The 27,853-nt window shown below is 38.8% G+C and overlaps 2 protein-coding genes and 1 long non-coding RNA gene across 3 annotated transcripts; 1 reads left to right on the top strand and 2 right to left on the bottom strand.

Annotated features, from left to right (window-relative positions):
• Nucleotides 1-266: 266 nt before the first annotated feature.
• Nucleotides 267-7,233, bottom strand: crybgx (crystallin beta gamma X). The gene is made up of 6 exons (XM_072465191.1): nt 7,127-7,233; nt 4,374-4,422; nt 3,780-3,901; nt 2,404-2,539; nt 1,358-1,497; nt 267-447 (listed from the first exon to the last, which is right to left on the bottom strand). Exons 1-6 carry the CDS (start codon nt 7,168-7,170, stop codon nt 315-317), a joined length of 624 nt encoding a protein of 207 aa, XP_072321292.1. The 5' UTR covers nt 7,171-7,233; the 3' UTR covers nt 267-314.
• Nucleotides 7,234-8,799: 1,566 nt separating this feature from the next.
• On the top strand, nt 8,800-20,768 carry LOC140381168 (lactase-like protein). The gene is made up of 14 exons (XM_072465190.1): nt 8,800-8,978; nt 9,858-9,994; nt 10,467-10,627; nt 11,386-11,473; nt 11,698-11,807; nt 11,883-12,011; nt 12,806-12,901; nt 13,137-13,191; nt 14,142-14,303; nt 17,729-18,003; nt 18,404-18,530; nt 19,264-19,463; nt 19,543-19,606; nt 20,595-20,768. The coding sequence occupies exons 2-14, from the start codon at nt 9,883-9,885 to the stop codon at nt 20,708-20,710; spliced, it is 1,695 nt and encodes a 564-aa protein (XP_072321291.1). The 5' UTR covers nt 8,800-8,978; nt 9,858-9,882; the 3' UTR covers nt 20,711-20,768.
• A 5,181-nt stretch (nt 20,769-25,949) lies between these two features.
• On the bottom strand, nt 25,950-27,211 carry LOC140381760 (uncharacterized). The gene is made up of 3 exons (XR_011931265.1): nt 27,123-27,211; nt 26,995-27,049; nt 25,950-26,664 (listed from the first exon to the last, which is right to left on the bottom strand). It is a non-coding gene; the product is annotated as an uncharacterized lncRNA (long non-coding RNA).
• Between the last annotated feature and the right edge of the window lie 642 nt (nt 27,212-27,853).

Genomic DNA, 27,853 nt, shown 5'->3' with positions numbered 1-27,853 from the left:
TAAAATAAGTTGATGCAAAACTTCTGCTACCTACTATCATAAAAAATATTGTAATTTTCTGTATATTTTAGTCAAATTGAGTGAAATTAACAACTACAAAACCCATGCCCCAAAGTGTAGAAGACATTAGCTTTATCACTAAACTACATCAAAATGTCTGTAATTTTGTCATGGAGCAATAAACGTATTCCTGTTTCAAACGTGATTAAAGTCTCAGTACAACGACATCTTTTTCTGCCCCGAGATTAAACACAAGCCGCCTGCAGTGGTGTTAAAAGGTTTATTCAACATTTGGCAGGTTCACATGGATGTCCTCAGCTGAACCGGACGCGCCTCATGGATCCCACGGTGCTGTTCTGGCTGCCCCAGTCCGAGAAGTTGTTGTAGTCTCGTTTCTCCAGGACGTAGTGAGCGCCTCTGTAGTTCGGCTCCTGGTAAACCACCCAGCTGCACACAACAAACAGATTTTACATGGACTGTTTTAGTCTATTTCAAGGTCAAGCTGGAGACACTGAAGTCAGAACTTTTCATTTCAAATTACTTTGTCAATTTGCTCTCTCAAAATACAGTATATAAACTTTCACCTGGAAACAACAGGTTTTATTATTATTTAATCAACTCACAGCCGTATATTTATATTTGGCATTGTAACTGTAAATGCATTTTTCTCCACAGAGACATAAAGATCGGCCCTTAAAACAGCTCCTACACACACCAAACTTTACAATCTTGTACTTTGTAAGGTTGTGATGGATAATATTTAATTATTTGTTGATTTCTATTTCCAAGCCTGATTTTTTCAAGTTTTCACTACAAAAAAATGAGACAACTTTTGAATTTTTATACCAATTCTCAGTAAGCTCTAGTTTACTAAAATACTAAATAAGAAGTTATGTTCCCATTGACCTGCAGTATCTCACCCTTAAAATCATATTAAGTAATGGTTCTTGACAATGAATACTTCAGTACAAATACTTACTAATACTAATATTCACGGCTTTACATTATAGCGTTGAAAATAATGAATTATAAAGCAATTTCCAATCCTACTATATTTGTATAGCACACAATTTATACTTAAATGCCTACTCATTTAATAATAATGTCTACTAATACAACTACAAACTTTACAAACAACATCAAAATGGTTTGATATATATTATTGGAATTAGGCTTGTCCCAATAATATTTTGAAGAACAATATATTGCTACAGAAAAACAAAACTTTTCTAGCATCACTCTCTAGACATGCGTTCATAAAATGCTTTAATTACATGTTCCCCTTAAAACTAAAATCTAAAGTGTGGTTTGTAAATGTGCTGATGTAAAGAGTGTTTTGTAGCTCTGAGGCACTCACGCTCCGCCCATCACCCTGATGGAGGCGATGCGGTTCAGGCTGTATCGGCTCATGAGGTTGGGGATGTCGTCCTGGATGTCCATCTTCTTCCCGGAGTATCCAGCGCGTTCATACAGCTGAGCGCGGGCCGAGTTAGTGTCCTGGAAGTGACATTCGAGCGCAAAAGAGTAAAAAAGGGTAAATATGAGGACTCTGGTAAAAGAGAGTATCAAATGTTTGTTCATGTGGTTGTTTTTAACGTTTTACTGTGCATTTTGAGCTTTTTGCACATTCATTTTTAAAATACAAATGGCAACTAAACTACGCTTAACTATGACAAACTGATTTAATAGTTACTGGTCATTAAAGGTGCACTGAGCAACCTTTCTGGTAGAGTTCCGCCACCTGTTTGTCCCGTGCCAGGAATGCTCCACAGTTTGGCATTAAATCTCCACGGCGACAAACATTTGGCGCTGAACAAATGCCAGAGTCAAGGCAAATGTTTCTGTGTCAATGTTTCAAAGACCTCATATTAAAGTAATGCAGCCACACAACGCAAAGCGGTGCACAATGGGGTGGCCGTTTATACAATTCATTTTGAGCGAATATTGTCTGTTATTACTATTTGCATTGACTTGACACATATGGACACACGGTTAAGATTCAAATGGATATGTGCAATTTTGTATGAACTGCACATGTATGTTTGAAGTGGTGTGCAGTCAAACCATGTGTCACACACTATGCCATAAGCTCAAAAATAAATAAATCAAGTCAATCACTTGTGGTACAGTGTAAATCCCATTACAGCTATATTTGGTCCTGTGCGGTTCAGTCCATTACGCACACTAAAAGAGCTGCATCGCTGGAAAACAAAGTACTTCTAGTCAATTGTATTTATTTTGTTTGATTGTTTGGTCTATGGATGATTTAAAACTCCACATCCTACTCTTATCTTCAATCATTTTGTTTCTATCTTAAATCTTTTTTGGAAATGACCATCTCAAAAGCTCTGGCCTCATTTGTTTACATCACATACACATACATACATTTAGACTCAGACAAACCTGTTTGACGGAGCGCACAGAGGCGATGTGGTCGGCCTGAGCGCACCATTTGTCGTAACAGTTGTACTCTCCTCTCTCAGACATGTCCCACAGGTACTGACGCCCGCGGAAGTTCTCATGTTCGTACCCCACCCATCTGGAAAATACAGAACAATGACTTTCAACACACAAACTGCAGCTCGAGGCTTCATTATTGAGTTTAAAGGAGACATGTTGAGCAAAATTAACTTCAGACCTTGGCATAATGGCTTTTTCTCATACGGTAAGTTATATTTTATGTTTGAGTAATTCTGTATTATTCTGCATTTGAGGCTTGAGTTCTGAGTTGAAAAAAATAAAACAATCACCTACCCCCTATCTCCGCCCACAGCTCTGTACATAAGGACATGGCCTTGACATTAGAAAGGTTTGTAAGAATAAATGCAGTGACAGATCTGTTTATTCCAGTCAAAAGTTTGGACTCCAGTTTTCTTCAAGTTGTTTCTTCATTTTCATTTACAAATTGTCACTGAAACCATCAAAACTATCACTGAACAGAAAGTATGTTTGTAGACATTTAAAATTGTACTGTACACTATTATGGACTAAAATTTAACATTTCACTTGCAAATAACTGTAATGTAATGAAATATAATGAAATGGAATGAATGAAAACCATGTTATTGTACATGAAATTTCTGTTTTATATCCGTTATTGCAAATATAATCTGTTTTTAATTGTAATGGACCCAGGAAGACAATCTGCTTGCACTACTTTCAGCTACTGGGATCCATTTAAATAAACAAATAAATCTGTTGCTCTAAAATATTGGACTGAGAGTTCATAATTATGTCTTTGGGCCTCAAAACTCCTGCCATAGACACAATAAATGGATACCTCTGGAACATACTCCTGGCGGCAGGAAAAAAAACATCACAGAAAAAGGGATGACACAAAGCAACGATCCAGGACTGGACTGACATTATTATTGATATCCAAAAAATGGAGAAAATCATATTCAAACTAAATTTGAAAATAGACAAATTCAACAGACTTTGAACCGAATGGACTGTTTAGGACTTTGTAAGGACTATGTTGTTCTGTGTTTCTTTTTGTTCTGTAAAAAAAGGTTAGAAAAACAAGAAAACCATTTGAGGAAGGCCAAGGTTTGCAGCGCTGTCACCAAAGTAAGGAATCTGAGTCTAAAATACGACATAGTAGGAGTGATGTAACATGTTTTTCGCACCAAATAATCATCTGTGTTCAAACTTTTGACACGTATGAAAATGGAGCATAAATGAGCCTTGATAGTCTCCCATGTGTTTGTGAGTGCAGATGCTGGATAACATGTATGAAGCATGTATAAAGTCGTTATTGTGTTCTGCTCTGTACTCACGCTCCACTCTCCACCTGCACAGAGTTGCATCTCTCTGGGAAGCTGCGGTCACTGACGCGGGAGCAGTCCGAGCTCAGGTCCAGGCGCCGACCTGCGAAGTTACGCTGCTCGAAAAGGGTCACCTGAGGAGGACCACAGGAAGCAATCAGGGGACAAGTACTTTTTATCAGATTGGAACTAATACTCAGGATAGTCAATTAAGCAAAAAATACTCAGATGAATCAAACAATTAGTCATATTGCACACTGAGACTTTTGAAAGCAACTTTTAATAAAATAAAGGTTGAGATATGGTGAATGATGATGAAATATATATTATTTTAGTATTGTACGGTAACAACACCACTTGTGGCAGTGGTTCTCAGGGGCCTGGGGGCCTATGGGCACTTTTCAGGGGTTACTTGAAATGGTTTGAGATTTGAAAGCCAAATGTTCTTTGTCCCGGTAGTAAATGTTATAAGCTTAAGCTCATCATCATTAAAACCTCGGACCTGTGGGACCAAAGTCTCCATGGTAGTTAAATTAACAAATCAATCATATTTTTGGCTTTAATCCTTGTGTTTTTGTGTAGAAACTGTTCATAATTGTGACTCACCCTCCCACTGGACCCGTAGAAGGCACGTTGGAGTACAGACCCCAGCTTGCTGCGGAAACAGAAGCATCAACAACATTTAAAATGTAATATTAGAGTTTATACTTTACCATGATCAATCTACCATTTAATTGAATCTTTCCAAACACTAACAACGGGTTTATGTGGCGGTAACATAGCAAAGGTAACTATATATTGTTACTTTACTACTATTTTTTGAACTTTTCACAACAAACACCACCAGATCTAAACCAGGTCTTTATCGGGTCTAAACCAGAACTTATTGTACTTTAGTGCAGCGGCTTTATTTCTGTTAACATATATTTGGTGAGAAATGATAGTTTTTCTGTTTGGATCTTCTTTTTTCCATCTCGTTTTCTTCTGAACTTCTGTTCTGTCTTTTCAAATCATCTCACTCAAACGTGTTCTGGGAGTCAAAGTGAGCAAGAGCGCTTAAATGGGCCGGTACGGTTCACTTACAGTGGAAACACTTTCGGATCAAAATGTTTTTTTGTTTTTTTTATGTTGATGGTGACACAGTGGTTTGAACTCCTGCCTCACCGCACAAAGGTCCCTGGTTCAATTCAAGGACTGGGTGAGGCTTCTCTGTGTCTCCTGTGTAGGCCAAAACACTTTGATTTACTGAATTAAACATGCCTTGCTAAGGTTTTGGTGCTCTGTTTCCTGTTCTATTAAAGCATGTACAATTGGGTCTACACCTGGTGTGACGTTGATCCAAACCTGGTCCAACATTGGTCTAACGCTGGTCTAACGCTGGTCTAACCGCTGGTCTAGACTAAGTTTAAACTAGGTCTAACGCTGATCCAACACTGGTCTAACACTGGTCTAACGCTGGTCTAACGCTGGTCTAACGCTGATCCAACACTGATCCAACACTGGTCTAACGCTGGTCTAACGCTGGTCTAACGCTGATCCAACACTGGTCTAACGCTGGTCTAACGCTGGTCTAACGCTGGTCTAACCGCTGGTCTAGACTAAGTTTAAACTAGGTCTAACGCTGATCCAACACTGGTCTAACGCTGGTCTAACGCTGGTCTAACGCTGGTCTAACCGCTGGTCTAGACTAAGTTTAAACTAGGTCTAACGCTGATCCAACACTGGTCTAACACTGGTCTAACGCTGGTCTAACGCTGGTCTAACGCTGATCCAACACTGATCCAACACTGGTCTAACGCTGGTCTAACGCTGGTCTAACGCTGATCCAACACTGGTCTAACGCTGGTCTAACGCTGGTCTAACGCTGGTCTAACCGCTGGTCTAGACTAAGTTTAAACTAGGTCTAACGCTGATCCAACACTGGTCTAACGCTGGTCTAACGCTGGTCTAACGCTGGTCTAACCGCTGGTCTAGACTAAGTTTAAACTAGGTCTAACGCTGATCCAACACTGGTCTAACACTGGTCTAACGCTGGTCTAACGCTGGTCTAACGCTGATCCAACACTGGTCTAACACTGGTCTAACGCTGGTCTAACGCTGGTCTAACGCTGATCCAACACTGATCCAACACTGGTCTAACGCTGGTCTAACGCTGGTCTAACGCTGATCCAACACTGGTCTAACGCTGGTCTAACGCTGGTCTAACGCTGGTCTAACCGCTGGTCTAGACTAAGTTTAAACTAGGTCTAACGCTGATCCAACACTGGTCTAACACTGGTCTAACGCTGGTCTAACGCTGGTCTAACGCTGATCCAACACTGGTCTAACACTGGTCTAACGCTGGTCTAACGCTGGTCTAACGCTGATCCAACACTGATCCAACACTGGTCTAACGCTGGTCTAACGCTGGTCTAACGCTGATCCAACACTGGTCTAACGCTGGTCTAACGCTGGTCTAACGCTGGTCTAACCGCTGGTCTAGACTAAGTTTAAACTAGGTCTAACGCTGATCCAACACTGGTCTAACACTGGTCTAACGCTGGTCTAACGCTGGTCTAACGCTGATCCAACACTGATCCAACACTGGTCTAACGCTGGTCTAACGCTGGTCTAACGCTGGTCTAACCGCTGGTCTAGACTAAGTTTAAACTAGGTCTAACGCTGATCCAACACTGGTCTAACACTGGTCTAACGCTGGTCTAACGCTGGTCTAACGCTGATCCAACACTGATCCAACACTGGTCTAACGCTGGTCTAACGCTGGTCTAACGCTGATCCAACACTGGTCTAACGCTGGTCTAACGCTGGTCTAACGCTGGTCTAACCGCTGGTCTAGACTAAGTTTAAACTAGGTCTAACGCTGATCCAACACTGGTCTAACACTGGTCTAACGCTGGTCTAACGCTGATCCAACACTGATCCAACACTGGTCTAACGCTGGTCTAACGCTGGTCTAACGCTGATCCAACACTGGTCTAACGCTGGTCTAACGCTGGTCTAACGCTGGTCTAACCGCTGGTCTAGACTAAGTTTAAACTAGGTCTAACGCTGATCCAACACTGGTCTAACACTGGTCTAACGCTGGTCTAACGCTGGTCTAACGCTGATCCAACACTGATCCAACACTGGTCTAACGCTGGTCTAACGCTGGTCTAACCCTGATCTAAACGAGGTCTAACCACTGGTCTAAACTAAGTTTGAACTAGGTCTAACGCTGGCCATGTATAACACTGGAATAACCCTGGTATAACCATGGTCTAAACCAGATCTAACTCCTGGTCTAACTCCTGGTCTAACTCCTGGTCTAAGATTACTCCTGGTCTAACTCCTGGCAGGACTCAGCCTGGATCTACACATACCTGGTTTGTTGGACTAGTCCAGGGACCTTGTTAAAGATGTTCATGTCAGCTCGTCACAGGCTCTAAAAAGGCCCTTAAATACTACGGGAGCACCGTGCTGGAAAACTCATATGTGTTCTGGACGTGACACCATTCATATGTTAAAGTCAAACACGGGTTTAAATGCAAGCGGTGCACAAACACACAGGTACATGTGGGATATTTGAAGTGGAAAGTACATGAGAGGAGTCGCACTGCTGCTGCTGTGAGGCCGGCCGCACTCATTCAGATGGTTCAGCAGTTTCACACAAAGCTCAGGGACAATGGGACATAGTTTTTACTGTAGTCACTGCACTCACTGTGAACCGAGAACTGAAGGGCAACGATATGGAGTATATACACGCAAATAAATAGACTACGGGATGTGGACAATGTCGAAGTAGTGAGTATTTAGGAAAAGGGACGTTGAGCTTAGAGTTAGGGCTCCAGCAAATGATTATTCTAGTAGTTGACTCGATGAATTATGTTAATTAAAGGCTTCTAAATATAGACATTTCACAAATAAATCAGAACCAGAAAAGGTTTATTGCCATTGTCATTGAAAACAGTTTGCAAATATAGGAAATTGTCAAAGTGCAACATAAGACAATGAATAATAAAATAATAAAAGCAACGTCTATAGAATCTAATATAGGGCATGCATAAATCAAGAATTTATTAATAAAATAAGTCACGGTCACAGTATGAACACAGATATTTAAACAAAAATGTACAGATAGTAACTGGTAAAGTGATATCATGGATGAAAATCAAATATAGTCTATTATTTTGATATTTTGATTTAATACTGTTGCTTTCTTTGTTATAAAAGGACAGTGTGCACGTGTTTTAGAGTCTTTACAGTCCAGATAACGAGTTTGATGATTGTTTTATAGTCATCTAGTCACCATTAGTTGATTAATTATTGCAGCCATAATTAGAGTAGCCAGGCGGGAGATTCAGAAGAAACTTTATGGAAGTTGTTGAGTTGGAGGACAGGCCAGGTCCGAACTGTGTGGTTAAGGAGCAGATTTGTTGACCTGGTTATGGTCCACAAAGTTCAATGTCTTCTCCAGCAGCAAAAGTGAAATGATTTCTCCGGAAAGTGGTGCCATTAGTCAACTCCAAAGACAGGATTGTTGTCAGTAGAAACAATAGATTATCAATATTTCAAGTTTATGGAACCAATCCCTAAAATATAATGATATGGTTCGACATTTGTGGCTCATAAGTTTGGATATTTCTTTCAAAAAACCTTCTGTAGAGTTAAATAGGTCCATGTCATCCATCTGAAATCACTAGTTTAGTTTAGTTTAGTCTTTATTTGTCGGGGAATTCATTAATTTTACAAAATAAACAATGATTTACACCACACAACAGTAAAAACACACATTACTTTACAATTACAACTTACTTAGCTTGTTATTATCATAAGCTCAGTAAAATACACAATAAAACATCCATTCCAACCTCTACGTTCGTCTAGGGAAAATAACTTGTACACTTTAGCTTTGCACCTCTTGATTTGATCTAATTTCACTCAAACAAAACCCCACAAACAACACAGCGCCATTTAACCATTGTTTAACATCGTCCTGTTCCAACGTTTAGGCCTCCATCACATGACCAACGCTGTCAAAAGATCTGTCTGCAGCAGCACTTTTAGGCTCACAGCCCACTGCCCTCCAATAGCACTCCAAACACAGAACAATACAATCCAACAGAGTCCCGAACCCTGGATCCTTCTGCCGTTTGAACGTGAACTTGAAGCCAGTCGTGTCCAGAACTTTGGGGACTTTTCCTGGATGTTTTTTCGGACACAAATGCAACCCAGGTTAGATAAGTTTGCTGTTGACAAAAGCGTGTGGTGGCTAGACAGGCCGGGCACACGGGTTTGGAGTGACAGAAGACAGAACATTTAATTGGGTTATTTCGCGGAGATCGATGGTTTAGCGATGTCCTTCTTTTTGACTGCGTTGGATAAGCTGGCATATTTCCTTTCGCTGATTGTGTTTTGTGTGACGGTTTCGTACAAATGGGTGAAATGAAATAGCTTTGGAGAGTTGATTTTTTTTTTTCAAATTGAGCAAGTAAGTTGGTACTGATAATGGTTCAGAAGCAAATGTAAATAAACGTTCAAGACAGTCGAACTTTACTGGGTTTTAAAAATGATCCAAGTTGAATAGTTTTATATTTGTGACTAAAATGTGTCAATTGTGAAAAAAATACATTTGTCTACTAGAGGTTTAAATCCTGCTGAATTGATTGTAGAGGCTAAATTTGCTGATATAGTATGGAGATCATGGGCTGCTGCATCAATATATCACTACGAGTTTTTTTCTGTTGTTTATCATTATGCGACAGTGTGACAATTTTATTTATGCAGAACATCTGACACTGTTTTGATAATTCAAATTGTTGTATTTCATATGAGGTTTGTGCAGGTGGAGGTTTAACAAATAAATATTGTTCTTCAAATGTATTATGTTCTGTGATATATTGTAGAATATCATGTGGCACACAAATATGATTTGTTCTTATTTGTTATTTCATATGTGCCATGTATTGTTTTTATGGCGTCGCAGAATGTCAGCCATGTTCTTCGTCAGCCCCAGATAATAACTTAAAAACATCTGAGTGTGATTCTGAAGTTGAGAAGTAGGAATAGAAAGTGTGAAATATCATTAAATGTGATCACTGATGATGTTTTCAGGTGTGACTGAGCAGCAGTGAGCAGAATGCGGAGGTGGTTCCATGTTGTGGCCCTGGTCCTCCTGGTCTCGGCGAGCGAAGACTTCGACTGGACCAAGAACCAGAGGACCTCCTTCTACTACGGGACCTTCCCCACCGGTGAGGGCCCACACTGACTTTAAGAGCAGGGTCCTAATTCTTAATCATTTCAGTACAAATGAAATTACTTTTCTGTTCTGGAGGAGGGTCCATCACCCGCTTGTCTTGAGATATTGTTTTGCATGAAATGTGCCAAAGTGCGTCTTGTCTATCAGGCATTTACTCAATCATAAGTAGGATTCTTTTTGTCTAACGCTTTATAATAACTGCACCTTAATTAGCCTTATTGAAGCATGAACAAAGCCATAATTCATTTGAAAATTACATGCCCCAGTAGATCACATTTTAGCCACAAATTTGACTATAACAAGAGCATATTTTTATTATTAATATTATTTTGGATGTTTTCATTGCACTTAAAAATGCCAATAAACACCCTCCACATCTACACTGACTGTTCTGAACTTCCATGGACGTTCCAGTTGTCAGAATGCAGAGTTTTATTATGTAAATGGTGGTCTTCTGTGCTCAGCGTTCTCGTGGGGCGCAGGCAGCTCGGCTTATCAGACAGAAGGAGCCTGGAACATCGATGGAAAAGGCATGAGCATTTGGGACGACTTCGCTCATAAGAAAGGCAAGATCTTGTCCAACGCAACCGGCGATTCCTCTTGTGAAGGATACTTCAAGTTTAAGGTAATCACTGATTAAAATGCACCAAAGAGTATAAAATCTGATACAAATTTATGAAAATAACTTGTATAAAAAATGGATAATCATTTGAACAGGTATTGGCACATAAACAAGATGAGACATTTCCTGAGCAGTTTTAGAATGACTTTTATCAGAACTAGTAAAAGACCACATGGAAACATTCAGAGAGTACTGTTATTTTGTGTTGTCTGGACAATATATTAGGATTGTGACCCAGCTCTAATTTAAATCTGGAGCACTGATTATAGATTATATATTTTTTCTTAATAAAATAAAATGGTTGTTTTGGTGATATGCAAAAGCAGACTATTTTGTGAATGATAATTATTTTTAAATATATTTTAACGAAAGCGTCAATTTTGATTCAAAGGAATAGGATTAATACTCAATATCGATTTCTTTACCACAATGATCATTAAAAAAGGCACACAAAAAATCCTTTTCCACACAAAATAATAGTACTTCCTTTATGTTTCCATGTGGACTTATAGTTCTGATAAAGCTCAAAAATACTTTTAAAACTGTTCTGGAAAGGTCCAATTTACTCCTGTCAAATGAGTTTTGATTCTAGTTTTAGAATCAATTTGTATCTTATCTTCGATATTTTGACAATACTAATCGGGATAATCCTAAACGGGATAATAAACTAAATAGAGATATTATTGACCGATCAAGCTTCTATTCTCAGGCGATCAAAACATTTTCATCTTTGATCTTATATTTAATTAATTGTCTTTCAGGATGACGTTGGTTTGATGACAGACATGAAGCTCAACCATTATCGTTTCTCAATCTCCTGGCCACGGATTCTACCAAACGGACTGAAAAGTAAACATTTAACAACATTAAAGTACATTTAAAAAAGCTCTCATATTATACAACGCTGTTACAAATACTGGAACATGTTCTATAGCATAATGTACTTTGGAAACAAGAAAGTAAGTTTCAACCTCTTCAAACATGTTTTGAAATACATGCGAATGTATTAGATCTGTCAGAAAGAACTCGATCTGATGTTCAGCCCTGATCCATTTACGTTTGTGTATTTTCAGATGAACAAATCAATGAAAAAGGACTGAAATTCTACGACGACCTGATAAACGTGTTACTGGAGAATAAGATCACTCCCATTGTCACGCTCTACCACTGGGATCTGCCACAGGTTTGTCCTAGCGCTTTTGACACTTTGTATTTGTACTATTAATATTACACTATTATTATTCTTTTGTTGTGTTAGATGCTCCAGGAGAGGTACGGAGGATGGCAGAACGGCAGCATGATAAACTACTTCAACGACTTTGCCAATCTGTGTTTTGAGAAGTTTGGAAGCAAAGTCAAGTATTGGATCACATTCAACAATCCGTGGGTGAGTTTTTAGTTGTAGTTTATGGATTTAGAGTCTCAGTAGCAAGAACCGTTTGTTTCTGTGGTACTAAGAATAGTTCAATGTTCCACAGGGATGTAACGAGATCCAAATCCCACTGTACAATATTTACAGCTACATTTTGAAGAGACTAACATGATTGTAGTTATGCTTTTATTAATAGAAAAATAAAAAATGACAGTGCTGTATCTTTAAAGTGGAAATAATATGCGTTCTTGTTGGTTTAATTGACTTTTAAACATGCTTTTGGTAAGCTTACTGAAATAAACGTATTTCTTCATGTTGCCTGCACTGAAATGGAGCAAAGGATCATGGTATTAGTAGATTTTGAAATGTTGTTACAATGTTATTGTCACATCCCTAATGTTAAATAACCAACTTAACCCTCACATTGTTTGACTTCACTAATTTTGACATCAAATGATTGAAATAATATTTAGATTCAGATTCAGTCGACTTTATTAATCTCATCAGAGGCAAGTAGTTTGAGCAGTAAAAACATAAAGGACAAGCAAACAACAACACATACAACAGACAGTGGCACAAAAGCACAGAGCAGTTCTGAGGTCAATGAACAGCATAAAAAGCTCCATCAATTGTTTAAGACTTGACTAAATTATAACTAAAACGGATTAGTCAAGGTATATTGTTTAGTGACAGTCTTTTAGTCTTTGCTTTTTCTATGCAAAAGTTTTTTTTTATTTTTTAAACAAAACCAAATAACAACTAAATACATATTTGCTAACAAGTTAAATCTGTGCGTGTGTTTGTGTTAGTCGGTTGCAGTAGAAGGATATGAGACGGGTGAACATGCTCCTGGACTGAAGCTGAGAGGAATCGGAGCGTACAAAGCAGCACATAATATTATTAAGGTGAGGTTTGTAAGATCTAAAACTTTACAAATCCATGCACTGCTTTGATCAAACACAAAATGTTTTATTATTAAGTCAAATACTAATTGATACTAAAACTAGAACCATATCATTTGAGCAAGAATTTTGAGACTAAAATCACACAATACAACCATTATATTACTTTTGTGTTGTATTTGTGAATTTTATGACATAAAGTCTGTTTTTTACTGTTTTATATGTTTGTTTTTTCCAGGCCCACGCTAAAGTCTGGCACACCTACGACACACAGTGGAGGAGTAAACAGAAAGGTAAAGAGTAAATCCAGTGGTGAAAAGTAAAAAGTAAGTTACTTGAGTAAGTAGAAGTACTGTATTTAAGTAACATTTTAATCTGCACATCTGTACTTAACTCAAAGTGCATGTGACAGGTTAGACCACATATTCAACTAAAACGTAGTGAACATGATAATAATTATGATTTTATTGAAAACGTTGTACCTATTTTTCCCATGTTAGAGTGACAATGTTGGTAAAGTTGTACTTCCTGGTTGGATATGAGCAGCAACTGTTACCTAGCAACCACACTGTAAGCAAGGGTCAAAATCCTCAAATCAAACAAAATATTGATCAAATTATGTTAATCTATCAACCAGGACAGTGTTATTACATCTGTAAGTTATGAATCAGCATTTTTGAATGTGAACTTTTGCTTTTTTCATCATTAGCTAGCATGTAAACGTTAGCAACTTTAGCACAACACTGCATTTCACAGACAGCAGGGGGCAGTAGAGGGCAACTAAAGAGAAAACAACACAAGAACTATCAATTCAGACACATTTTCAATAATATAACTTGATATTAAACTTTATCCAAACTTTAAACTCAGGTTCCAAAATATTTACTGAGTTTCCAAGTAGAATTTCCAAGACGTTAAAGTGTTACAGTGTGAATTTATTTGTCAGAACTCAAAATACTCAAAAATAATACCTGCTAACATTTTACTGTTATAACATTGCAGGGAAAATTGTCAGTTGCGTGTAAATTGTCCTTTAAAAAAAAAAAAAATGTGATGTCACTTATTGTTAACACTGACAGAGGCACTTTCTGTCGTTTTCTTGTCACTCTGCAACTTGACCGATGTAAAACGTAGGAACATGCCCACCAAACATATAACATTAAACTTTAAAACATTAAAACCCGTCATGTGCACTTTAAGTAAGAAAAGCTCTGGTCCGGTCCTAACTCCGGGCCGTGTGCAGGTCTGGTGGGCATCTCTCTGACCGCAGACTGGGGCGAGCCTGTGGACAGCACCAACCAGAGGGACATCGAGGCGGCCGACAGGTACATGCAGTTCTCCCTGGGCTGGTTCGGTTCGCCTCTGTTCTACGGAGACTACCCTCAGGTCATGAAGGAGTACGTGGGTGAGTGACACTTACGCACTGAGGATATTTGATTTTGAGGAACATATAGACGTTTTAACTTAAAACTAAGCAGATTAAACATAAGCAGCTTACCTGGCACTTTACAGATCAAGACTAAATCAGCAACATCTGATTAATTTTCCTTTCCACATTTTCCTTATATGGTCAAAAAGAGTCCCTGGATATGTTTGTGAGAAATATGTTCTGTTATAACCTACAAAGTTTACTGACAAATAAAATGATGTGATCTGGATAATATGGTGGAAACATATTTAACTTAAAATGTCTCTCTCGCTAAATTAATAATTATGTCAAACCCTACAGCCAACCCTACAGTCAAACCCTAATACAGCTTGAATGGACAGAATTAATTACTCCAAAATTACACTGTGAAGTACATTTCATGTTTTTAATGATAAATCTATTGTGTTTGCATAAATATACTCAAGAATCACTTTAGCTTCACCAGGATAAACCTCTGCAAAATTATCAGCACAGACTTGGCAATATAATGGCTGATTGAGTAACCACAAAAAATGGCCAGATTTATTTAGGCCCGAGCCCCAGCAGGGCGGAGGGCCTATTGCTCCCGCAACTGTCTTACCAAACATGCGGGCTGCGCCCGCATGTTTGGTGCCCCGTCGCCCCTGGCAAGTACAGTGAACTAGCCCATGCCGAAGGCATGGATCATGCATACTTACTCCTGCTATGACAGAAATAGTCAACAATTAGTGAATGGGCGTAGCCCATTCACTCATTGTTGACAACAGCAGCGCGAAGCGCTGCATTCCTTCAAAAACCCTCCTGGCATCGTCCCGTATGCGAGAATCCATGCCGCAGGCATGGGCCATGCTTGTATCTGCTCAAATCAATGGAAGTCTATGGGGAGTGGGCGGGGCATCCCGACGGAATAGGGAGTGACGAGCGCGTAAGCGCTCGTAATGATGATTCCACCCCATGGCGGCATCGGGAAGGCTTAGAGCTTTCAAACGATGTATAATTTGTTGTTATAGTGGAAACGGCTATATTGTTTTTGCTAAAAATATTATTATTATTTTTATTATTATTTTTCTTGTTCTTCTTCAGCGCTTTGAGCTCTAATTTGACCCCCTGAACATGCTCAAAAACTCACCAAACTTTGCCCAAAATTCAGAATCGGCGAAAAATTTTATTTTTTCTGGGCCATTTTTTTTTCGTTAAAAAATGGCGCGACAGCGCCACTGACAAAAGTCAAAATACATTGCGCCTATGGGAGACGCCCCGAGGTCAACTTTGGCGTAAAGCTACGAAATTCGGGACACGCATTCCTCTCGTGAGGACAAACAAAAAAAATCATTGTGGCCACGCCCCCAGACTTACCCTATGGCCGCCATCTTCCTTTGAAAATGAAAACACGCTGTGTTAGCCATTTTGTTCACGTCAAACTTTGACGAACTCCTCCTAGGGCGTTTTGCCCACCGACTTCAAAATCGGCGTACGTCCTCTGGACAAGTGGGGCATCTAAAGTTATTCAATTTTTTGAGATACCTTTTACGGTCTGTGTGCGGCGCAGCCGCAAAGTTGGACAACTTATTTTGGAATATTGCAGGTCTAAAAATTGCTCCCATTTGATCAAAACCAGTCCGATTAGGACCAAATTTGAATCATTTGTTAAACTTTCTAGTTTGGACCAGTTTAGGCTGACAAAATTGAAATGGCAGTGATAGCGCCCCCTACAGAGTGACCTTTAAATTAACATTGAAGGTCAAAAATTAGTTTTACCAAAATTGTCTAAACTTTACCCAAAATTCTATTTTGCCGTCCCGATCACAAAAGCCAATCACAAAAATGCCTAAATTTTTACGCCGTAGTCGTAGCGATGACAGAAACCTCCCATGTTATCCCTATGGGAAAACCACAAAATCTCTCAAATTACCACATTTTTATGTTTCACACTTTAACGAACTCCTCCTAGTGCGTTTTGCCCACCAACCTCAAAATCGGTGTACGTCCTCTAGACAAGTGGTGTATCTAAAGTTATCCAAATTTTAAGGATAACTTTTACGGTCTTTGTGCGACGGAGCCGCAAACGTTTCCCAGAATTCTGACTATTTGGCCTTCAGAGTGGCCTATAAACAATAGAGTTTTTCCAAATGACATGATATTTTGAACAAAAAAAGTATGAGAGCCAAAGTCATATTTTGTACGGCGTAACCGTAGCGTTGACAGAAACATCCCATGTTATCCTTATGGGAAAATCGTAGAATCGCTCAAATCACCACATTTTTACGCTTCACACTTTAACAAACTCCTCCTAGGGCGATTGTCCGATCAAGTTCATATTTGGAGAATATCATCTACACAAGCGGGGCATCAAAACTTACCCATATTTTGATTCTAAGTGCTACGGTCTCTGTGTGGCGGACCCGCAAATATATGTCAGAAATGGGAAAACAGCGAAATCTCTAAAATCACCACATTTTTACGCTTCACACTTTAACGAACTCCTCCTAGGCCGATTGCCCGATCAAGCTCATATTTGGGGAAAATCATCTACACAAACGGGGCATCAAAAGTTATCCATATTTTGATTTTAAGTGGTACGGTCTCTGTGCCGTGGAGCTGCAAATATACTGTCACAAATGGGAAAAACGCCAAATCCTTGAAATGTTCACATTTACGCTTCACACTTTAACAAACTCCTCCGTGGGCAATAGCTCGATCAAGCTTTACTTTGGGAAATATCATCTACACAAGCGGGGCATCAAAAGTTATCCATATTTTTATTCCAAGTGCTACGGTCTCTGTGCGGCGGCGCAGCAAATTTGACTGACACTTGTGTTCATTTGCACTGGATTGGCCATGTCCAATGTGTCGCCGTCTGTCAAGTTCTTTTTTTATTCAACACACAATAAGGGCGCCATCTTTATCAAGTCGAAAGCGCAGAGTCGGAAGGCCGGCGGCCCGCGAGGGCCGTTGGATGCCGCTTGCGGCTTTAATTTAGTTTGATCTTGTTTGGCCTTTTAACCAAAACAATATACACATATCAGTATATCTGTCTCATCTGTATCTGTATCTTCCAAAGTGGATTGTTTTGATTACAGGAGTCGCAGACACACATTTTTAAACTTGATTGGGATGCTATTGTTGAAGATGTGTGCAGATAGTGTCCGTAAACACATGGTAATGAAGGGAAACCTGACAGTGAGTCCCTCCCTGTAGAAAGTGTGCACTTTTTAATGAAATTTCCCCATGTGTGGACAATAAAGGAATATCTTATCTTTGACATGGCATTTGACACGTTTCAAATGTCTATAACTAATTCAACCAGCAAAAATAAAAATATAGAACACTGAACGGAGCTAAGATAAAACCATCAACCTTCCAATTGAAAGGCAACTGCTTTCAAAAATATAATTCATAGATTGATTTCGATTGATTCTCAGGTCGTAAGAGTGGTCAGCAGGGCCTGGGAGTGTCGCGTCTGCCCATGTTCTCGCCGCAGGAGAAGAGCTACGTCAGAGGAACCTGTGACTTCCTGGGTCTGGGACACTTCACCACACGTTACGTCACCCAGAAGAACCAGCCCTCTGCTCTGGGAGACAGTTACTTCACTGACCGCGACCTGGCCGAGCTCGTGGACCCGCTCTGGCCCGATCCCGGCTCTGAGTGGCTCTACTCTGTGCCCTGGGGCTTCAGACGCATGCTCAACTTTATCAAGGTAAATCATGCAACTAGATTTAAGTTGAAACATGCACAATAGGCTCATCCTCCAGACCAAATCAGACACAGACGCTCAGGCGCTGTGGAGAGGCGAGCCCACTCAATCACAGCATAAGTAATGGTTTTCCTGTTATGAAAGATGGGTACCTTTAAACCTCCCTGGAGATAAGCACATTGTGCACCTTCAAGAATAATTAGAATGTACGGCATTAAAGATATAATAGTATAAAAATTAGCAAATTGAAATAACGTTTGCAGTGGTATTGTAACATAAATTACATGTTTATCATAACAGATGATAAGGTATATTTCAAGGATGTATTTTAAATGATGCTGTCTTCAGTAATACAATTCTTTCAACCACTAATAATATGTATTCACTTCCTTTTCCCCTTCAGACTCAGTATGGAAACCCCACGATTTATGTAACGGAGAACGGCGTTTCAGAGAAGATGACGTGCACCGACATGTGCGACGACTGGAGGATTCAGTACTATAAGGAATACATCAACGAGATGCTCAAAGGTGCAAATAATCAAACTCCTTCATGCTGTTTTTTTTTACTCTGGATGAGGAGGACAGACCTTTGCAGCCAAGAAAATACTTATTGTACTGTGCTGATATTACAACAAAAACAAATCCCTATAATTTCAAACTGAAGCTGTTCCTGAACCTCTGACGCACAAACAATGGGCTGGAGCCTTTGTGAAGCTGAGACTCTGTAGTTTTGGACTCTGATGTCTGTTTTACTCTAATCATAAGTAGAAACAAGCTCTGCACATAGGAAATCAGATTTTAAATTCCGCTTTGTTAAATATATGATTGAGTAAAGCTGGTGTTAGAGGATGAGTTTTAGCATTTGGGTTTTGAAAATTATCTTTTAAAAGCTGAAGGTAAATTCAGTTTTAGGGACTTGTAATAAAGCAAAAATGTCCATGTTTTATTTTAGGGTAATTTTTTACTTGTGGGTTTAGTGTACAAACTGATGCATCCCCAAATTATTGATTAGACTGGAAATAAGCGGGTTACAGCTTTATTTTTATGTACAACATATTGAGCAGCCTGAGAGTTTCCTTTTATAAGATAGTGGACAAAATGGAATAAATAAAGAAAATGTCCAACATCCAACGCAGACTGTAGATAATTACCATTTAACACAATGTAATTAACTGTGCAGCTCTAATTTATGTAATATGATTGGCTTGCGTCACTAGTACTGACTTGTTTCCAACTCATTTACATTCTCTCCTGTTCCCAGCTGTGAAAGACGGTGTGAACGTGAAGGGCTACACCGCCTGGTCCTTCCTGGATAACTTTGAGTGGGATGAGGGTTTTTCTGAGCGTTTTGGACTTTTCTACGTCGACTTCAGCAGCAAGAGTAAACCCCGGTATCCCAAAGCCTCGGCGCAGTACTACAAACGCATCATCAGCTCCAACGGGTTTCCCAACCAGAGAGAGGTAACACTCAAACTAATATTTACCTTCACTGTATCAATGTAAAAGAGTATTTCTGAATAATCCATGGCCAATTCTGCAGGTGGAAAGTTGGAAGAGGAAATCAAAAGAGATGTGTTCCACGAGTAATCAATTATTGGCTGCAGGTTTGTACTGCTTGTCTCCTCGGGGATGTCACTGCTTTGTATTGAATGTTCCGCAGTGTAATAAGGGCGTTACCGCCTTGTTTATGATGCCTTTTATCTTGATTGCGCAATATTGACAAAAAGGAATATCGGAATATATTTTTTTGCATGTTCTCTATAGCAATGTCCAGTCAGTATTTTAGCAGTTTATTGGGATAGTGCTAAAACGTGTGCGTAAACGTGTTAGTCGAGATTCAAGAATTGTATTAAGGTTGATCATAAAAAATGCAGAAATATCACTTTATGCCCTGGTTTGGGAACTTACACTTCTGCGCATTTCCTGAAAAAAAATAAAAAATCAATTATTTTTGGTGTAATTTCCAAACGTTTTAATTACAGATGATGTTCTCCATGCTCTAATTTAGCACATCTTCAGAACAACATTAGAAATTGGACTTTCAAAGATACTTTACACTATGATTCATTCACTCTATACTATACTAGCCACAGATACTGATACCGATACAGAAAAAGTTGCAGTATTGGCTATTGGCTCAAAAATATCAGTTCAGTCGATATCCTTTTGAGTAACGGTACTAGAGCACGCAATTTAGGTTTCAAACTGCACAACATTAGTGAGATAAGTAATAAACAAAGCAGAGTGCACAATGTAAACGACTCCAGGAACATTAACATTTGAGAGAAGAGAAACAAGAAAAACATTTATTTTTTAACATGTAGCTGTCGAAACAAAACGGTTCTATACAAAAGAAAATTATAATTTCAGCCTTTGCTATTTGATAATTGCGCCAACTCAAGTTGTAATTCAGATTCAACGATTGCAATATATTGTGTATTGTGTGTTTTGTGACTACATTTTCAAAGTATTCGTCTCTGCTCAGGATAAAATATATAATTGAATGAGGAACATTTGCAGGAAGACCTTTTGAACAAACAGAATTGTATCACAATTACCTCAGACCATTGTCATATCTCCTCTTGTTTTCAGACCCTTTGATCGGCCACATGGAGCTGGTGACAGAGATCGTCGTCCCCACAGTGTGCACTCTCTGCGTTCTCCTCAGCGCCGTCTTTCTCATGTTCCTGCTGAGGAGACGCGTCTGAAGATATAATAATTATATCCGTGGAAAAGCAAAATAACAATCATTAAACCAGTTGAAAATGTTTACAATGTTTCAGACAATTTCTTACCCGGAAGAACTGTCAGAAATGGTCGTGGGTTTACATTAGGACCAAATGACTAGGGATGTAACAAAAAACAAAATATAGCTTCTTTGCCTACAAAAACAGATGGAACTGCAACGACCATAATCCTTTGCTCCTTTGCAGTGCAGACAACTGTTATTAAGCAGGGATATGCAGGGCCGGTCCCAGCACATTTGGTGCCCTAGGCGAGCTACTCCCCTGGCGCCCCCCCCCCCAAAAAAAAAAAGAATCTGCCAAGCAAAAACAAAAATATATCTTTTTTTTTTTTATTTCCCCGAGGGGGGCGCTGTTGGCATTCGATATTCTAGCCTGTTCTGTCCATCCAGAGGTGATACCCCTGACTTGCTAGAAAACGTAACACACTGCTTTTGATTTTTCGATTTTCTCCTTTCGTTAGATTTATTTGTCAATTCCAAAATAGTGTTTGGATACATAGAAGTGGGTGCAAAAAACTCTGCCAAGCAAATGTTTTTTTTTTAAAATTTGCTTGGCAGTGCCGCCCCAGGCACCCGCCTATACGGACTCTGGGTCCAGACCACAGAGTCCGGTCCCAGGATCCGGATCATTGACTTTGGTTGTAGCTGTGTGGTCCAATCTCAGACCTTCCAAAGCGAATTCATTGGTAATTATCCTAAACAACCTATATTATATTAGTGGTTATTGCAGTAGTAGTAATGTAATCACTAATAGTAGTAGTGGAGTAGTGGTTGCAGCAACACTACTACTATCATCACTACTATTACTACTACTACTGCTTCGACAAATGCACACAATAATGGGCCCTTAGCACAGTACCAGCTCACTGTGTCTCTCAAAGCTATTGCTGACTTTTATTAAAACTTAAAATATAAAATAAACATGACTAACATTTAAAGTAAAGACATATCCAATTGTTTTTATTTGTGTCGTTACTTTAATATTTATAATGCCTCACAATTTGCATTATTGTTAACATTAGTGTTAGTTGCGTTAGCATTAGCGTTAGAGTTAGCGTTATCATTTGCGTTAGCATTCGCGTTAGCATTATTGTTGGCATTAGCGTTAGTGTTAGCATAAGCATTATTGTTGGCATTAGCGTTAGAGTTGCGTTAGCATTAGTGTTAGCATTATTGTTGGCATTATTGTTAGAGTTGCGTTAGCGTTAGCATTCGCGTTAGGATTATTGTTGGCATTATTGTTGGCATTAGCGTTAGAGTTGCGTTAGCGTTATTATTAGCGTTAGCAGTAGCGTTAGCATTGAGACAAACACATCCCTGAACACAGAATCAGTGCTAGATTCTCGGCCACAGAAGTGATGACATAGCTCTGGTTCCCATGGTAATGTGTTTACTGCTTTAGCCATAAACAGGCCAAAACTATATTTTCTTCTATTTTACGTTTTAAGTGCAAAATGAAAGGCTAACCAAACTTAAAGCAGGTGACGAATTCATGTTAATAAAGCAAACCATTTCATATACTTCAAAACTAATAAAATCTTTCCTTAACTGTGAAAACTGTTTGATTCCTTCACATGCTCATTGCTGCACACGCTTTTATTATTTTTTTTAACTTATTTCTGTGTTTTTCTCTTTTATTTCAGGGACCTTCGACTTTGCGCCCCCCGAGTACTTCCAGAACAACAGTTACTGCCCGGGTCCTACCTCTGTGTGGCAGACGGGAGCGCTGATGTATGAACTACTGCACTCAAACGACCAGAGCGACTTCACGACCCAAAACGCTATGGAGGGAAACATCTCTGCCCCGAGTGGCGTGTCGCAAGGTACGAGCAAAAGTACAGATAAAACACTAAAGGCGCACTGTGTAACTTTTCTATTGTTTCTATGGTCACATCATCAAGGAGATGCTATTGCTTTGCCTGGAATGTGCCACGATATCACATAAAACATATATATTTCTGTGCAAAACAAGCCTGAAGCCACCGAAACAAGTGACGGGTCGGCTCTGTGCGGTGGCGACCCGCTCACAGCAACAGTGCACGTTTGTGAGCCTCACTCTAAAATGTGTGGTGTTTGTTCTTTTGCAGAATGTTGTGACTTCCTCCAGGCCTGTCTCACTCTGAACCCAGAACAGAGGATAAGTTTGGACCAGCTGAGCCACCATCCCTGGTTCAAGAAGAACAGGCGCTCTGAGGACGGGACGTGACTCCTGGGGGGAGTTAGATACATTAGTTGTTATATCTATGCACTGTTATATTTACTTGTACAGTTATGTCATGTTTTTGTATATATTAATCCGTAATTTATAGATTTCAAGTTTTAGCAAAATATTGTTTTATTATAGATTTTATGTTTTGGAGCAATTTCTTTTTCCATTTATCCAACCATCATTTAACTGTCAGTCAGCAAAATGTGACAGTCTTAAATAAAGTATTTGTTGTTTGAAAGCTGTTTCATGTTCATTTATATCCTGGAGTTCATTCCAAGACAGCGCTGAAGCTGGTGCTGCTGCTGCTCACGTCTGTGAGCTGCTGGTGCTGGTGCTGCTGCTGCTGCTGCTGCTCACGTCTGTGTGCTGCTAAAGACAAGGCTCCAACACAAGAATAGATGTGAAATGAAACTCCCGAAATTTCTGTTGATTTTGTTTTATATAATAGAGCATAAGAAAGCTAAAAAATTTAAAATATCCTGGACCTAAAAACACAGAGCAGTAAATAAATAAATTACCAAAATAATATTCACATTTTTTGAATATTGTTTTTACTTTCACAAACTATTTTAGAACAAGTCCCTTAATCTCATTTTCAGTGATGAATGCTTCAGCTCTGAAAAAGGAACTATTCCAACAAGAAATGTCACATTAACAAATTATCAACGATCGTTGGCACCAAACAGAAGTGAAATTTACTTTTATTATGTACAAATACAATAAAATCAAACTTTCAGAAGGAAAAATGAATGATTTAGTCACAAAAACACCCTGTAGAAAAACTTCACAAGTAGTTTGAGTAAATTGAACTGAATTGAGTCATTATTGCAGTCAATTGTCACGATCATTACAGGTATATTTTAGTTCTTACGATCATATTGTGACTCTTGTCACAATTATCAATTGACCAACTCATCTTGACATCTCTAGCCTCGACAATTTCAATACCATTTTAAAATTTATTTTTGTAACAAAATCCCAACTGCAGTTTCCTCGAACAGCAACGATGAAAACAGATTAAACGATGTTCATAGGACTTCAGCAGTGTCCCTGCGTCCCAAACTTCATTGCACACATCTTTTGACACAAGTTCTGACCTGGAGCAAATAAAACATATATAAAAGTTTAGAAACATTGAGTAAATTATGGACTAAATAATCAGTTTTTCAGTTGTTCTTTAACTGTTATAAAACATTCGTGGAAAAAACGTCTACTTTTTAGTCTAAAAGTAAACATTTAAACATGCACTTTGATACCTTTACATAAGTATATGTGATATGTGATTTATTTGGGTAAATGTCTCATGTATCTGTAACAAACGTGTTAAACGTGATGCATTTGACTTCAACCCGATAAAATAACGGTGCACATTTCTATATTTCTACATTTCTAAACCTCAACTCAACTGTTTCTGAAAGTTCATAAACATACATTAAAAACAATTAACATCCCAAACTATCACGTGATTGAGACTGTCCTGACGCTCAGAAATATTGGACTGAAATGAACAATGCACTGCAGACGTCGTCCCTCTCGATTCCAGAACTATGGACTTGGGCCTCAAAACTGCTGCCATGGACACAATAAATGGATACCTTTGGAATGTACTTTGGCCACAGGAAAAAAGGCCACCGCAAAGAAATTGATGACACAAACATCACCAACGACATTGTAATAAACATCAGACAAATGGAATAAAAAAATATAAAATGTATTAACTTTTGATTAAAATTGGACTTGACTGTTTGAGTTATTGTTATGCCTTAATTTTATTTATGCTTGTCATATTGTACCATTATGATTATTTTTCTTTATCTTTTTTATTATTTCTATTATTATTATTATTAATTTATTTTTTTATCCTGGTCCTCTTGTTTTTAAATGTATTAAAAAAAAAAAAAGCTTAATGTTTAACTTCACTTTTGCCTCCTTTTTAAAATGTTGAATGTTTTTTTTTACTCTATTTAAAGGCTCTAGTGAATATAACAGTGACTCAAATCAGTTGAAACAAACAAAAATAAAACATCCGTTCACAACAGTCAGTAACAAGAGCAATAAACACAAGTCAGTCATAAATCTGCAGGAGTTGAACTAATTGCCTCGACCTCCGGCTTCGTCACGTTCTGTTCTTTCCTCGGGACGTGTCGATGCAAAGCTGAGGACGGTGTTACCCAAGCTGCTGCAGGAGTTACACCTGTGGCAGGAGGACCAGGGGCCAGGAAGTGGCAGGAATGTGTGGACGCTGCAATACATTATGTCCACGGCACTGGAGTTAAAATATGTCTGTTTCTCTAGATTTACCTGTGGATAAAGTGTAGGTGTGACTGCAGGGGAAACGAGCTTAAAGTGACGTATGACAGGCTTTTACAATTTAAGTTTTGTCTTTATTTGGTGAATTTATACCTGTTGTACTTATAAATTATAGTTTTACACCAATCGAGCAGGTATTTGTGGAGGAAATGTTAAACATCACACTAGGTATGATCACTCCAGTCAAAGTTTATGCATCATTTATACAAAAAACAACTTTGACTCTCTAAACATGAATTTTACGAAATAAAGTTACTCTCATATATATTTGTCAAATTAAAAAAATGGTGATGTGATTGCTGTGTAATTTCCTTGTCTGATGTCATAAAATACAAACAGGAAGTGAAATTATAAATCAAAAAAGAGGGATAAATTTGTTTATAATTTTTAGCACAAAAATTATATATTTATCTTGACTGCATTTTAGTACAAATAGTTGCCCGACCTGTAGGGGGCACTTTAAATTTAGATATATTCAATTCAATTTAACGCCCAAAATCACCACAGCTCTCAGGGTATCAATTCAAAAACAACTCTTGCAGTTTTATGGGCAGCAAACGTGTTGAAATGTATAATTTAATGACTTGCATTTTAGAAAAGGTGCATGTTTGAATAGAAATAAATGCAGTGCAGTGGACAGCAGGACGGATCGTGCCTGTTCCATGTTGATTTGTGCTCTGTAGTTGCACAAATCAACATGAAAGCGGTTTATTTAGCCTGAGCTAAACATCAGCAGCTCATGATGTGGGATTTTCACAGATCTAAGCAGTTACTGACTGTAATCACCATAAATACCTCAGATAAAATACATCGCGTTACGTTCAAACCCAGACGAATCATGCAGTTTCCTGGAGGTTGTGGAACAGATCGGAATGATACGTTCCACTAAGAGATGCTACTGGTCCATATGTGCCCCTGTAGCTCTTGCAGTGGTGGTTTGTAATACAGTACTAAAGTTAAAGTAATGCAGTTATATGCAACATGTGGGCTAATAGCACAGACCTAAAAGTTTGTATTAGTTTAGGCCGGTTCAGGTTCGACTCAAGGAAAAAGAGACGGTTCTTAATAACACTTTCCACACACAATGTAGAGCTTTTTGGTTAATGTATTTACAGAAAATGCTACAATAATATTTACAATGTATCTACAATTGCACAATCAATGTCAAAAGTCCTCTGCACTATGTGCATATGATAGAAATCCCAAAAATTCCATCCACAACTATGCACAAAGTGAAAGCAGGCGGGAAATAGATGAGGGAAATGAGTATTGTGGATGTACTGTATTGTCCAGTGGAATGAGTGGGTGAGGCACCAGCAGCATCAGGTGAGGACTTCAAAAGGACTCATACTGTGGTCCTGTCTCCAGGGACGAGGGAGTGAGCAGGTGAACCTGGCCTGCATAAACAGACCCAAATTAATATCTCTGTGTACACATACATTTATACTTCTTAAATGCAAGATAATAGAAATGTTGTGCATAATCCATTTAAAGTCATTTAGCAGTTAATAAAATAGCCAAAAACAACCACACAAATAGCTCACAATTTTACAAAAAGTAGCTAATCAAAACATAAATCCCAATGTGGCCATTTACTCAAGAGTTAACAGACTGAGAATCTGGTTAAACACAATTAAATTCAGACAGTATATGATAGAAATCATGCAAATCATGTGTGTTAGCATTGGCGGCGGCTAACACCGGTTAGCATTAGGCAAAACACTCACCTAGTTCCTTCCATTATAATAGCACAGCCACAAGGGAATAAAACACCGGCGGCATCTGCAGGTTGAGGGACAAAACACTTAGATCCAATTCATACAAACATGAAACGATGGTTTACAGAGTGTTTTACCTGGAGCCGTTCTCGTTCTGACTTTCCCACCATCTCCCGAAGGAAGGTGCGCAGATGTTGTGATTCTCTGACACTCCCGCACGTGAGGCTGACGCAAGTGTCACGTGATTGGCGGTTACCGTGGTAACAGGAGAAATTCAAAAAAATGCAGCGAACTAATTTAAAGGGGAACGCACATTATCAGATGGGTTATAATGCAATTCTAAGTATCTGTACTTTACTCAAGCAAATGTTCAATACTTGTACTTTCACTTCACTACATCTGAGAGCAGGTACTTTCTACTTCACAGCTATTTATTTTGTTTTAATCTAGACCTTTTTAGCACATTCATCTGCATAAAAGCCTAATGTGGTTAATGGTCATGTGCAGTACCGCGCATGGACAGCAGGGGGCCAGGCTCTGCTCAGCTGTGCGTTATTGTATCTGCACTCTTCTTTTTCTTCTTTTTAATGTTTTTATTTGTTTGTTTTGTCATTTGATGCACCTTTTTTGTTCTTGATGCATTTTAAATTATTTTCTGTACAAATTGTGCTCTAAAAATAAACTTTGGCCATATTCTGGGCGTGAACAGTATGTGATGTCACAAAGCACCAGCACAAAGCACCGCCCCTATAAAAGGTAGGGGAAAACCCCTCAGAACATTTGAAAAGCAGACGGAAGTGCAGCGTTTACCACAGTGTAGCCACGTTCAACAGCCATTTTACAACTTTTAAAGCTATGGTAGCGAATC

This window comes from Eucyclogobius newberryi, unplaced genomic scaffold (genome assembly GCF_026437365.1).
Source record: "Eucyclogobius newberryi isolate DKJ021-1_F unplaced genomic scaffold, fEucNew1.0.hap1 SCAF_5, whole genome shotgun sequence".
NCBI classification, from domain to species: domain Eukaryota; kingdom Metazoa; phylum Chordata; class Actinopteri; order Gobiiformes; family Gobiidae; genus Eucyclogobius; species Eucyclogobius newberryi.
Note: the sequence above shows the minus strand (reverse complement) of the source record. Positions and strands in the feature narration are given on the sequence as shown.